This window comes from Calonectris borealis, chromosome 35 (assembly GCF_964195595.1).
Source record: "Calonectris borealis chromosome 35, bCalBor7.hap1.2, whole genome shotgun sequence".
In the NCBI taxonomy this organism is placed as follows: Eukaryota; Metazoa; Chordata; class Aves; order Procellariiformes; family Procellariidae; genus Calonectris; species Calonectris borealis.
This window is the reverse complement of record NC_134346.1, coordinates 626,745-642,006: the sequence shown is the minus strand read 5'-3', so window position 1 is coordinate 642,006 and position 15,262 is coordinate 626,745. Positions and strand designations below refer to the sequence as shown.

Below are 15,262 nucleotides of genomic sequence, written 5' to 3'. Positions count from 1 at the left end.
AGAAGAGGTCAGAAGACCACGTCCGCGCTACCGCTGCTCGCCGGGGGCAGGAACGCTGGGACAACAGAGGGTTGTGGCCAGGTTGTGGGTGAAACCAGGGTCACCTGGTGAAGCTGGTGAGAGGGTGGGTGGGAAGGCAGGAGAAATTAAAAGGTTGTGATGTTTGGTGGGAAATTTGGTCCTTTCAACCTGTCCTCCACCCCCCTCCCACACCCCCCCCCCCCCCCAAAAAAAAAAAGAGATGAATCCCAAACATCGCTTCTCCTCCAGGGTCATCCACAGACCCAGTTGTCCAATCACGGCCACGGGCTTCGTTTTGAGGTCAGATCTTTCCCATCATCCCCCCCTCCTCAAAAATATGTGACTTTCCGGGAGAAGAAGTGGATTTTCTTTGAAGATAAACCTCGGTTCCTTCACTCGCCCTCGCCTGTCATCTCCTGAGGACCAAGAACCTGGGACCGCGGTCGTTTTTCGATGGCGCTGAGGACTTAGAAAGCTGGTGGACAAGTCCTCCAACCCAAAATGGAGTTGGTCAACTCAAGAAGGGTAACCAACCAAAGGTGGTTGCCCAATTCAATCACTGCTGGTCATCCAGCACTGGTCTATCCAATAGGAGATGTCCAATGGGAATGAAGAACCCAATGAGTATCAGCCAAGGTAACAAGGGTCACCCAACCGATGAGGATCACCCACCCAATGATGGTTGGCCAAGCCAACAAGGGTCAGCCAAGCTGGTCATGGTTGGCTAACCCAAGGGAGTTGGTCAACCAATGATGGTTGGCCAAGCCAACAAGGGTCGGCCAAGCTGGTCATGGTTGGCTAACCCAAGGGGGTTGGTCAACCAATGATGGTTGGCCAATCCAACAAGGGTCAGCCAAGCTGGGCATGGTTGACTAGCCCAAGGGGGTTGGTCAAGCCAGTGAGGGTCACCCAACCAATCATGGTTGGCCAACCCAACAAGGGTCAGCCAAGCTGGTGATGGTTGGCTAACCCAAGGGAGTTGGTCAACCAATGATGGTTGGCCAACCCAACAAGGGTCAGCCAAGCTGGTGATGGTTGGCTAGCCCAAGGGAGTTGGTCAACCAATGATGGTTGGCCAACCCAACAAGGGTCAGCCAAGCTGGGCATGGTTGACTAGCCCAAGGGGGTTGGTCAAGCCAGTGAGGGTCACCCAACCAATCATGGTTGGCCAACCCAACAAGGGTCAGCCAAGCTGGTGATGGTTGGCTAACCCAAGGGAGTTGGTCAACGAATGAGGGTTAGCCAAGCTGGTCATGGTTGGCTAACCCAAGGGGGTTGGTCAAGCCAATGAGGATCACCCAACCAATCATGGTTGGCCAACCCAACAAGGGTCAACCAAGATGCCACCTCCTCCTCTGAGGAGGACTCAGGACTCCTGGTGGCACTGGCGTCGGTGGCTTGGCCACAACGGGGACTTCCCTTCAGAGGTTGGAGGTTGCCCAGCTGGAAGGTGCCATCTTGGCTGACCCTTCTTGGGTTGGCCAACCGTCATTGGTCCAACACCCTTGGGTTGTGGCCGTCAAGCCTTGAGCTTCAAAGAGAAGCTGGGGCCACGGCAGCCAGGTCGTCCAGCTTGCCCACCCCGAATCGGGGCAACGCCATTGGCTGGGCTCTTGCCAAGACCCGCCTACCTCCAATCAGGGAAACGTCATTGGTTGGGTGCTCCCCAAGACCCACCTACCTCAAATTGGGGAAATGTCACCAGCTGGGCTCAAGCCAAGACCCACCCACCCCAAATCAGGGCAATGCCATTGGTTGGGCTCTTCCCAAGACCCACCCCAAACTGGGGACACACCATTGGTTGAGCTCTTCCCAAGACCCACCCACCCCAAACTGGGGACACACCATTGGTTGAGCTCTTCCCAAGACCCATCCCCAAACTGGGGACACACCATTAGTTGAGCTCTTCTCAAGACCCACCCACCCCAAACTGGGGCCACACCATTGGCTGAGCTCTTCTCAAGACCCACCCACCCCAAACTGGGGCCACACCATTGGCTGAGCTCTTCTCAAGACCCACCCACCCCAAACTGGGGCCACACCATTGGCTGAGCTCTTCTCAAGACCCACCCACCCCAAACTGGGGCCACACCATTGGTTGAGCTCTTCTCAAGACCCACCCACCCCAAACTGGGGCCACACCATTGGTTGAGCTCTTCCCAAGACCCACCCACAAACTGGGGCCACACCATTGGCTGAGCTCTTCTCAAGACCCACCCACCCCAAAGTGGCGCCACACCATTGGTTGACCTCTTCCCCCGACCCACCCCCAAACTGGGACCGCACCATTGGTTGGGCGTCCTGCGCGAGAAGGTGTCACCACCCCCTGTGGGGCGTGGCTGCCACCACCGCCGGCCAATCACCCGCGGCGGGCCCGATCCGGGCAACCAAGCTGTTTTGTTCCCTTGATTATGGCCCTAAAATCGTTACGACTGTAATTAGCATTAATGACCACCATCCCATAATATGACCTCAGCGCCCGCGCCCCGCCCAAGGCGCGGTTCTTGTCCCACCGCGTCGGGGGGGGATTTGCTTAATCCGACGTTAATCGGGCAGGGAGCGGGCAGGGAGCAGGCAGGGAGCAGGCAGGGAGCAGGCGGGGGGGGGCAGGGAGCAGGCAGGGAGCAGGCAGGGAGCAGGCGGGGGAAGGGGGGGCATAGGGGCACCCCGCCCCACATCGCCCCATAGATACCGTAGGGGACCCACTTTGCCCCATAGATACCATAGGGGAGCCACTTCACCCATAGATACCATAGGGGAGCCACTGCACCCGTAGATACCATAGGGGAGCCACTTCACCCCATAGATACCATAAGGGACCCACTGCACCCATAGATACCATAGGGGAGCCACTGCACCCATAGATACCATAGGGGACCCACTTCACCCATAGATACCATAGGGGAGCCACTGCACCCATAGATACCATAGGGGAGCCACTTCACCCCATAGATACCATAGGGGAGCCACTTCACCCATAGATACCATAAGGGACCCACTGCACCCATAGATACCATAGGGGAGCCACTGCACCCATAGATACCATAGGGGACCCACTTCACCCATAGATACCATAGGGGAGCCACTGCACCCATAGATACCATAGGGGAGCCACTTCACCCATAGATACCATAGGGGAGCCACTGCACCCATAGATACCATAGGGGACCCACTTCACCCATAGATACCATAGGGGAGCCACTGCACCCCATAGATACCATAGGGGACCCACTTCACCCATAGATACCATAAGGGACCCACTGCACCCATAGATACCATAGGGGAGCCACTTCACCCCATAGATACCATAGGGGACCCACTTCACCCATAGATACCATAGGGGAGCCACTGCACCCATAGATACCATAGGGGACCCACTTCGCCCCATAGATACCATAGGGGACCCACTTCACCCATAGATACCATAGGGGAGCCACTGCACCCATAGATACCATAGGGGAGCCACTTCACCCATAGATACCATAAGGGACCCACTACACCCATAGATACCATAAGGGACCCACTGCACCCATAGATACCATAGGGGAGCCACTTCACCCCATAGATACTGTAGGGGACCCACTTCACCCATAGATACCATAGGGGAGCCACTTCACCCCATAGATACCGTAGGGGACCCACTTCACCCCATAGATACCATAGAGGACCCACTTCACCCATAGATACCATAAGGGACCCACTTCACCCATAGATACCATAGGGGAGCCACTGCACCCATAGATACCATAGGGGACCCACTTCACCCATAGATACCATAGGGGAGCCACTGCACCCATAGATACCATAGGGGAGCCACTTCACCCATAGATACCATAGGGGAGCCACTTCACCCCATAGATACCATAGGGGACCCACTTCACCCCATAGATACCATAAGGGACCCACTACACCCATAGATACCATAGGGGACCCACTTCACCCCATAGATACCACAGGGGACCCACTTCACCCTATAGATACCGTAGGGGAACCACTTCACCCATAGATATCCCATATGGGACCCACGTCACACTATAGGTACCGTAGGGGACACGCTTCACCCCATAGATACTGTAAGGGACCCACTTCACCCCATAGATACCATAAGGGAACCACTTCATCCTATAGATATACCGTAGGGGACCCACATCACATCATAGGTACCGTAGGGGACACACTTCACCCCATAGATATACCATAGGGGACCCACGTCACACTATAGGTACCGTAGGGGACCCACTTTGCCCTATAGATACCATAGGGGACCCACTTCACCCATGGATATACCATAGGGGACCAATGTCACCCTATAGATACCATAGGGGACCCACTTCACCCCATAACCACCCCACTGGGACCCCCTTACTCAGCCCCACGGCCACCCCAGGTCCCCCCACGGCCACCCCACAGCCCCCCCACGCCCCCCCCCACGCCCCCCCCCACGGTCCCCCCACAGCCCCCCCCCACCCCCCCACGGCCCCCCCCAGCCCCCCCACGGCCACCCCACGGCCCCCCCCACGGCCCCCCCACAGCCACCCCACGGCCCCCCCCCCACGCCGTGGGGGGGTGGGGGTGGGGGTGGGGTGTGAACGTGGCACCTGCCCGGGGAACGTCACCAAGCAAACGTGGCGGGGGGCGGCTAACGAGCCCCCGTTAATAATTAACGCGGGACCTTGATAACCGGGGGCACCCAGCCCCCACCCCCCCACCCACCCCCACCCCCCACCCCCACCCAGCACCCAACCCCCCACCATGGCGGCCCCTCGCCTCCTCCTCTTCCTCCTCCTGGCGCTGGTGACCCCCGGTGAGAGGGTGGGGGGGGGGAGGCACTGGGTGGGGGTGGGGGGTGCAGGGGGGGAGGGGTCGCTAGGGTGGGGGGGAGGGTGCAGGGGGAGGGGGCCCAAGGGTGGGGTTGGGGGTGCGGGGGGGAGTCCCCAGGGTGGGGGTGGGGTACAGGAGGGTCCCTGGGGAGGGGGGGGCAGGGTGGGGGGTAGGGGGCCCTGGGGGGCGAAGGGTGGGGTTGGGGGTGCGGGAGGGGGGCTCAGGGTGGGGGGGGGCCCTGGGGGGGCCAAGGGTGGGGGTGAGGGTGCAGGGGGGGGGCCCCGAAGCTGGGGATGGGGGGGGGTCCCTAGGGGGGTGGGGCAGGGATGGGGACAAGGGGGTGCCCAGGGTGGGGGTGGGAGGTCCCTGAGGTGGGGGTGGGGGTGCGGGGGGGGTGCCAAGGGGGTGCTGGGTGGGGGGGGGGGGTCCCCAGGATCTACATAAGTGTATGGGGTGTCAAGGGGGGGGATGGGGGGGGGGCCTATGGGGGCCCCCCAAGGTGGGGAGCTCTAAGGGGGGCGGGGTCCCTCAACATCCCTCCCTCCCCTCCCCCCCCCCCCCTCCAGCCCAGCCGTGGGGCGAGCGGATCCTGGGGGGCAGCGAGTGCCCCACGTGGGCCCACCCCGGCCTCGTCCTCCTCTTCTACTTCGACCAGCACCAGTGTGGGGGGGCCCTGCTCAGCACCCAGTGGGTGCTCACGGCCGCCCACTGCCAGACCAGGTGCACTGGGAGGGGAACTGGGGGCACTGGAAGGCACGGGGAGGGGCACTGCGGGCACTAGCAGGGGCACTGGGGGCACTGGGAGGCACTGGGAGGGGACCTGGGGGCACTGGACGGCACGGGGAGGGGCACTGGGGGCACTGGGAGGCACTGGGAGGGGAACTGGGGGCACTGGGATACACTGAGAATGGGACTGGGAGCACTGGGAGTGGGACTGGAAAGCACTGGGAGCCCTGTTCAGCACCCAGTATGTGCTCACGGCCACCCACTGCCAGACCAGGTTGGGGGGGGGGGCACTGGGAGGGGAACCAGGGGCACTGGGTGGGGAACCAGGGGCACTGGGTGGGGAACTAGGAGCACTGGGAGGCACTGGGAATGAGACTGGGGCTCTTGGGAGGGGAACTGGGAGCACTGGGAGGCACTGGGAGGGCCACTGGGAGTAGTAGGAGGCACTGGGAATGGGACTGGGGCTCTTGGGAGGGCAACAAGGGGCACTGGGAAGGGAATTGGCGGCACTGGGAGGGACACTGGGGGCACTGGGAATGCGACTGGGGCCATGGGAGGGGAATTGGGGGCACTGGAAATGGGACTGTGAATGGGACTGGGAGCACTGGGAGGCACTGGGAGGGGCACTGGGAGCAGGGGGAGGCACTGGGAATGGGACTGGGGCTTATGGGAGGGAAACAGAGGGCACTGGGAGGGGCAATGGAGGCACTGGGAGGGGCACTGGGGGCACTGGGAGGGGCAATGGAGGCATTGGGAGGGGCACTGGGGACCCTTAGAGGGGAACTGGGAGCACTGGGAATGGGACTGGGAATGGGACTGGGAGGATGTGGAGGCACTGGGAAGGGCACTGGAAGGCACTGGGAATGGGACTGGGACTCTTGGGAGGGGAACTGGGGGCACTTGGGAGGCAAACTGGGAGCACTGGGTGGTGAACTGGTAACACTGGGAGGCACTGGGAATGTGACTCCATGACCATGTCCCACCATGACCATGTCCCTCTATGTCCCACCATGACCATGTTCCACCATGACCATGTCCCACCATGTCCCACCATGGCCATGTCCCACCATGACCATGTCCCACCATGACCATGTCCCACCATGTCCCACCATGGCCATGTCCCACCATGACCATGTCCCACCATGTCCCACCATGGCCATGTCCCACCATGTCCCACCATGGCCATGTTCCACCATGACCATGTCCCACCATGTCCCACCATGACCATGTCCCACCATGGCCATGTCCCTCCATGTCCCACCATGGCCATGTTCCACCATGACCATGTCCCACCATGTTCCACCATGACCATGTCCCACCATGTCCCACCATGACCATGTCCCACCATGACCATGTCCCACCATGTCCCACCATGGCCATGTCCCACCATGACCATGTCCCACCATGTTCCACCATGACCATGTCCCACCATGTCCCACCATGGCCATGTCCCACCATGACCATGTCCCACCATGACCATGTCCCACCATGTCCCACCATGGCCATGTCCCACCATGACCATGTCCCTCCATGTCCCACCATGGCCATGTCCCACCATGTCCCACCATGGCCATGTTCCACCATGACCATGTCCCACCATGTCCCACCATGACCATGTCCCACCATGGCCATGTCCCTCCATGTCCCACCATGGCCATGTTCCACCATGACCATGTTCCACCATGACCATGTCCCACCATGGCCATGTCCCACCATGACCATGTCCCACCATGTCCCACCATGGCCATGTCCCACCATGACCATGTCCCACCATGACCATGTCCCTCCATGTCCCACCATGGCCATGTCCCACCATGGCCATGTCCCACCATGACCATGTCCCTCCATGTCCCACCATGGCCATGTCCCACCATGACCATGTCCCACCATGTCCCACCATGACCATGTCCCACCATGGCCATGTCCCTCCATGTCCCACCATGGCCATGTTCCACCATGACCATGTTCCACCATGACCATGTCCCACCATGGCCATGTCCCACCATGACCATGTCCCACCATGTCCCACCATGGCCATGTCCCACCATGGTCATGTCCCACCGTGACCATGTCCCACCATGACCATGTCCCTCCATGTCCCACCATGGCCATGTTCCACCATGACCATGTTCCACCATGACCATGTCCCTCCATGTTCCACCATGACCATGTCCCACCATGACCATGTCCCACCATGTCCCACCATGACCATGTCCCACCATGACCATGTCCCTCCATGTCCCACCGTGGCCATGTTCCACCATGACCATGTCCCACCATGACCATGTCCCTCCATGTCCCACCATGACCATGTCCCACCATGACCATGTCCCACCATGACCGTATCCCTCATATCCCCACCGTGATGCCACCTCCCTGACGTGTCCCCTGTCCCCCAGACACATCCAGGTGAGGGCAGGGGAGCACAGCCTGGCAGCGGTGACGGGGCAGGAGCAGTACGCCACGGCCGTGGACATCGTGGTCCACCCCGGCTTTGACTCCACCGAGGGGGCCCATGACCTCATGCTGCTGCGTGTGGAACCACCCTTCACCTTCACCCCCTACGTCCAGCCCTTGGCCCTGCCCAGAAGTCCCCCGGCCACCGGCACCAACTGCACCGTCATGGGATGGGGGACCACCACCAGTCCCCAGGGTATGGAGGGAACCAGGTGTTGGGTTGGGTGGTGGCATCTCTGCAGAGAAGGGACCCAGGTGCCCATGTGATGGACACCTCAATGGGCGTTGGGTTGGGTGGTGGCACCTCAGCAGAGAAGGGACCCAAGTGCACCTCAACCAGTGTTAGGTTGGGTGGTGGCACCTCAGCAGAGAAGGGACCCAGGTGCACCTCAACCAGTGTTAGGTTGGGTGGTGGCATCTCTGCAGAGAAGGGACCCAGGTGCCCATGTGATGGACACCTCAATGGGCGTTGGGTTGGGTGGTGGCACCTCAGCAGAGAAGGGACCCAAGTGCACCTCAACCAGTGTTAGGTTGGGTGGTGGCACCTCAGCAGAGAAGGGACCCAGGTGCACCTCAACCAGTGTTAGGTTGGGTGGTGGCATCTCTGTAGAGAAGGGACTCAGGTGTCCAAAGGATGGACACCTCAATGGGCGTTGGGTTGGGTGGTGGCACCTCTGCAGAGAAGAGACCCAGGTGTCCAAGGGATGGACACCTCAACCTGTCTTGGGTTGGGTGGTGGCACCTCTGTAGAGAAGGGACCCAGGTGTCCAAGGGATGGACACCTCAATGGGCGTTGGGTTGGGTGGTGGCACCTCTGCAGAGAAGGGACCCAGGTGCCCATGTGATGGACACCTCAATGGGCGTTGAGTTGGGTGGTGGCACCTCTGTAGAGAAGGGACCCAGGTGTCCAAAGGATGGACACCTCAACCAGTGTTGGGTTGGGTGGTGGCACCTCTGCAGAGAAGGGACCCAGGTGTCCAAGGGGTGGACACCTCAATGGGCGTTGGGTTGGGTGGTGGCATCTCTGCAGAGAAGGGACCCAGGTGTCCAAGGGGTGGACACCTCAATGGGCGTTGGGTTGGGTGGTGGCATCTCTGCAGAGAAGGGACCCAGATGTCCATGTGATGGACACCTCAATGGGCGTTGGGTTGGGTGGTGGCACCTCTGCAGAGAAGGGACCCAGGTGTCCAAGGGATGGACACCTCAACCTGTCTTGGGTTGGGTGGTGGCACCTCTGCAGAGAAGGGACCCAGGTGTCCAAGGGATGGACACCTCAATGGGCGTTGGGTTGGGTGGTGGCACCTCTGCAGAGAAGAGACCCAGATGTCCAAGGGATGGACACCTCAACCAGTGTTGGGTTGGGTGGTGGCACCTCTGCAGAGAAGGGACCCAGGTGTCCAAAGGATGGACACCTCAATGGGCGTTGGGTTGGGTGGTGGCACCTCTGCAGAGAAGAGACCCAGATGTCCAAGGGGTGGACACCTCAATGGGCGTTGGGTTGGGTGGTGGCATCTCTGCAGAGAAGGGACCCAGGTGTCCAAGGGATGGACACCTCAACCAGTGTTGGGTTGGGTGGTGGCATCTCTGCAGAGAAGGGACCCAGGTGTCCAAAGGATGGACACCTCAATGGGCGTTGGGTTGGGTGGTGGCACCTCTGCAGAGAAGGGACCCAGGTGTCCAAAGGATGGACACCTCAATGGGCGTTGGGTTGGGTGGTGGCATCTCTGCAGAGAAGGGACCCAGGTGTCCAAGGGATGGACACCTCAATGGGCGTTGGGTTGGGTGGTGGCATCTCTGCAGAGAAGGGACCCAGGTGTCCAAGGGGTGGACACCTCAACCTGTCTTGGGTTGGGTGGTGGCATCTCTGCAGAGAAGGGACCCAGGTGTCCAAGGGATGGACACCTCAATGGGCGTTGGGTTGGGTGGTGGCATCTCTGCAGAGAAGGGACCCAGATGTCCATGTGATGGACACCTCAATGGGCGTTGGGTTGGGTGGTGGCACCTCTGCAGAGAAGGGACCCAGGTGTCCAAGGGATGGACACCTCAACCTGTCTTGGGTTGGGTGGTGGCATCTCTGTAGAGAAGGGACCCAGGTGTCCAAGGGGTGGACACCTCAATGGGCGTTGGGTTGGGTGGTGGCACCTCTGTAGAGAAGGGACCCAGGTGTCCACGGCTCAGAGCCCTGGCCCGGGTTGGACACGTGTCCCCCCCCCACCCAGAGACCTTCCCCGACACCCCCCAGTGCGTGAACGTCACCGTGGTGAGTGACAACGTCTGCCGGAGGGTCTACGGCAGCAAAGTCACCGAGGACATGTTGTGCGCCGGCGTGGCTGCGGGGGGCAAGGACTCCTGCCAGGTACCTCCAGGTCCTCGTGTCCCCATGTCCCCGTGTCCCATCACCACGTCCTCCTGGCCCATCACCTTGTCCCCATCTCCCATCACCATGTCCCCATCTCCCATCACCATGTCCCCATGTCCCATCACCTTGTCCCCATCTCCCATCACCTTGTCCCCATGTCCCATCACCATGTCCCCATGTCCCATCACCTTGTCCCCATCTCCCATCACCATGTCCCCATGTCCCATCACCTTGTCCCCATGTCCCATCACCACGTCCTCCTGGCCCATCACCTTGTCCCCATCTCCCATCATCTTGTCCCCATCTCCCACAACCACGTCCCCATGTCCTACAGCCTCATTCCCACGTCCCACCATCACTGGTCCCCCTCATCTCCTGGACTTTGAGATGTAGCTGTGTCCCCATGTCCCATCACCTTGTCCCCATGTCCCATCACGTTGCCCCCATGTCCCGTCACGGTGTCCCCATGTCCCATCACCATGTCCCCATGTCCCATCATCTTGTCCCCATCTCCTATCACAGTGTCCCCACATCCCATCACCATGTCCCCACATCCCATCACCATGTCCCCATGTCCCATCACCTTGTCCCCATGTCCCATCATGGTGTCCTCATGTCCCATCATCTTGCTCCCATGTCCCATCACGGTGTTCCCATGTCCCATCACCGTGTTCCCATGTCCCATCACGGTGTCCCCATGTCCCATCACCATGTCCCCATGTCCCATCACAGTGTCCCCATGCCCCATCACGGTGTCCCCATCTCCCATCACCATGTCCCCATATCCCATCACCTTGTCCCCATGTCCCATCACCGTGTCCCCATGTCCCATCACGGTGCCCCCATCTCCCATCACCATGTCCCCATATCCCATCGCCATGTCCCCATCTCCCATCACCATGTCCCCATCTCCCATCACCGTGTCCCCATGTCCCATCACAGTGTCCCCACGTCCCATCATCTTGTCCCCATGTCCCATCACCGTGTCCCCATGTCCCATCGCCGTGTCCCCATGCCCCATCACGGTGTCCCCATGTCCCATCACCATGTTCCCATGTCCCATCACAGTGTCCCCACGTCCCATCATCTTGTCCCCATGTCCCATCATGGTGTCCCCATGTCCCATCACGGTGTCCCCATCTCCCATCACCGTGTCCCCATGTCCCATCACGGTGTCCCCATCTCCCATCACCATGTCCCCACATCCCACAGCCACCTCCCTCTGGTCCCCCTTGTCCCTTGGGCTTTGAAATGTGGACACCTCCGCATGTCCCATCCCTACGTACCCATCTCCCACGGCCATGTCCCTTTCGTCCCCCTGTCCCCTCGCCTTGGAGATGTGGCTCTGTCCCCACGTCCCGTTGCCACCACCCATAACCACGTCCCTTTGGTCCCCTTGGCCTTCCAGACATGACCACGTCCTCCTGGCCCACCCCACCGCTCCCTGGCCACCTCGCTCTGCCTGGGCCCACACCTCCAGGTCCCTAGAGCAGCCATCCCCACCGGTGGTCACGTGTGTCCTCTCGTGGCCACCTCCACCCTGGTGTTGTGGCCGAGGTCCTGTCACGGTCCCTTTTTTTTTCCCAGGGTGACTCAGGGGGACCCCTCATCTGCAACGGGGTCCTGCAAGGCATCGTCTCCTGGGGTGACCACCCCTGCGGGCAGGCGGGGAAGCCAGGGGTCTACAGCCAGGTCTACAACTACCTGCCGTGGATCCAGGAGACAATAGGGAAGGTCTGAGTCCTCCTCGTCCCACCACGGACCTGCTGACCCCACCAGAGACCCTTTGACCCCACCACAGTTCCACCAACCCCACTACAGTCCCACCAACCCCACCATGGAACCCAACTGGGACCATCTGACCCCACCGTGGACAGGCTGAAGCCACCAAGAAAGGATCAACCCCACCATGGTCCCACCAACCCCACCATGGAACCCTATAGCCACCATCTGGCCCCACCATGGAGAGCCTGAAGCCACCAAGAAAGGATCAACCCCACCACAGTCCCACCAACCCCACCATGGAACCCAGCTGGGACCATCTGACCCCACCGTGGACAGGCTGAAGCCACCAAGAAAGGATCAACCCCACCATGGTCCCACCAACTCCACCATGGAACCCAACTGGGACCATCTGACCCCACTGTGGAGAGCCTGAAGCCACCAAGAAAGGATCAACCCCACCACAGTCCCACCAACCCCACCATGGAACCCAGCTGGGACCATCTCACCCCACCGTGGACAGGCTGAAGCCACCAAGAAAGGATCAACCCCACCATGGTCCCGCCAACCCCACCATGGAACCCTATAGCCACCATCTGGCCCCACCATGGAGAGCCTGAAGCCACCAAGAAAGGATCAACCCCACCACAGTCCCAACAACCCCACCATGGAACCCAACTGGGACCATCTGACCCCACTGTGGAGAGCCTGAAGCCACCAAGAAAGGATCAACCCCACCACGGTCCCAACAACCCCACCATGGAACCCAACTGGGACCATCTGACCCCACCATGGACAGGCTGAAGCCACCAAGAAAGGATCAACCCCACCATGGTCCCACCACGGATGGGCTGACCCCCACAATGGACCCCATCATGGTTGGGTTGACCCCATCAAGGACCAAAGAACCCCATTATGGACTGACCTGCTCCACCATGGACCTCACCATGGGTGGGCTGACACCATCATGGATGGGTTGGCTCTACCATGGACTCAACCGTGGATGGACTGATCCAACCACAGATCCCGCCATGGATGGACTGACCCCACCATGGATGGACCAAACCCACCACAGACCCCACCATGGATGGACCAAGCCCACCATGGATGAACCGACCCCACCACGGATGGACCAAACCCACCAGAGATCCCACCACTGAAGGACTGCTCCCACCACAGACTCCATCATGGATGGACCATGCCCACCACGGATGGACCAAACCCACCACAGATCCCACCACAGATGGACTGACCTCACCATGGATGGACCACGCCCACCACGGATGGACCAAGCCCACCACAGATCCCACCATGGATGGACCAAGCCCACCACAGATCCCACCATGGATGGACCATGCCCACCATGGATGGACTGACCCCACCACGGATGGACCACGCCCACCACAGATCCCATCACGGATGGACCACGCCCATCATGGATGGCCTGACCCTACCATGGATGGACCACACCCACCACGGATGGACCAACCCCACCACAGATCCCACCACGGATGGACCACGCCCACCACGGATGGCCTGACCCCACCCTAGACCTCCAACCCCACCCCAGACCCACCCCCAATAAACCCCGCCCCCCCGCATCTCCATGGCAACTCCTGACCCCTTGGGGGGCACCTGGGGGGCAAACGTGGGGCAAACGCAGCAGAAGCGGGCAAAATCAGGCAGAAGCGGGCAAATTCAGGCAGAAGTGGGCAAATTCAGGTAGAAGTGAGCCAAAAACGGGCAGGAGCAGGCAAATTCAGGCAGAAGTGGCCAAAATCAGGCAGAAGTGGCCAAAATCAGGCAGAAGAAGTGGGCAAATTCAGGCAGAAGTGGGCAAAATCAGGCAGAAGTGAGCCAAATTCGGGTAGAAGCAGGCAAAATCAGGGAGAAGTGGCCAAAATCAGGCAGAAATGGGCAAATTCAGGCAGAAGTGGGCAAAGTCGGGGAGAAGTGAGCCAAAAACAGGCAGGAGCAGGCAAATTCAGGCAGAAGTGGCCAAAATCAGGCAGAAGTGGGCAAATTCAGGCAGAAGTGAGCCAAAAACAGGCAGAAGTGAGCCAAAAATGGGCAGAAGTGGGCAAATTCAGGCAGAAGTGGGCAAAATCAGCAGAAGTGGCCGAATTCAGGCAGAAGTGAGCCAAAAACGGGCAGAAGTGGGCAAATCCAGGCAGAAGTGAGCCAAAAATGGGCAGAAGCAGGCAAATTCAGGCAGAAGTGGCCAAAAATCAGGGAGAAGTGGGCCAAAAATGGGCAGAAGTGGGCAAATTCAAGCAGAAGTGGGCAAATTCAGGCAGAAGTGAGCCAGATTCAGGCAGAAGCAGGCAAATTCAGGCAGAAGTGGGGAAATTCAGGCAGAAGTGGGCAAATTCAGGCAGAAGTGGGCAAATTCAGGGAGAAGAGAGCCAAAAATGGGCAGAAGTGGGCAAATTCAGGCAGAAGTGGGCAAATTCAGGGAGAAGCGAGCCAAAAACGGGCAGAAGTGGGCAAATTCAGGCAGAAGTGGGCAAATTCAGGCAGAAGTGAGCCAAATTCGGGCAGAAGCGGGCAAATTGAGGCAGAAGTGGCCAAAATCAGGCAGAAGTGGGCAAATTCAGGCAGAAGTGAGCCAAAAACGGGCAGAAGCAGGCAAATTCAGGCAGAAGTGGGCAAATTCAGGCAGAAGTGAGCCAAATTCGGGCAGAAGCGGGCAAATTGAGGTAGAAGTGGCCAAAATCAGGCAGAAGTGGGCAAATTCAGGCAGAAGTGAACCAAAAATGGGCAGAAGTGGGTAAATTCAGGGAGAAGTGGCCAAAATCAGGCAGAAGTGGGCAAATTCAGGCAGAAGTGGGCAAATTCAGGCAGAAGTGGGCAAATTCAGGGAGAAGAGAGCCAAAAACGGGCAGAAGTGGGCAAATTCAGGCAGAAGTGGGCAAATTCGGGGAGAAGTGAGCCAAAAATGGGCAGAAGTGGGCAAATTCAGGCAGAAGTGGCCAAAATCAGGCAAAAGTGGGCAAATTCAGGCAGAAGTGGGCAAAATCAGGCAGAAGTGAGCCCAAAACCGGCAGAAGTGGTCCAAAGTGGCCCAAAGTGGTCCAAACTGGGCAAAAGCAGGCCAAAGTGGGCAAAACCAGTACAAGTGAGCCCAAAACGGGCAGAAGTGATCCAAAGTGGGCC

General features: G+C 59.6%; 1 protein-coding gene across 1 annotated transcript; it reads left to right on the top strand.

The window, feature by feature from the left end:
- The first annotated feature begins 4,773 nt into the window (after positions 1-4,773).
- Positions 4,774-12,124, top strand: LOC142074384 (trypsin-like). The gene is made up of 5 exons (XM_075134983.1): positions 4,774-4,825; positions 5,409-5,562; positions 7,968-8,221; positions 10,245-10,381; positions 11,972-12,124. Exons 1-5 carry the CDS (start codon positions 4,774-4,776, stop codon positions 12,122-12,124), a joined length of 750 nt encoding a protein of 249 aa, XP_074991084.1.
- The last annotated feature ends 3,138 nt before the right edge of the window (positions 12,125-15,262 follow it).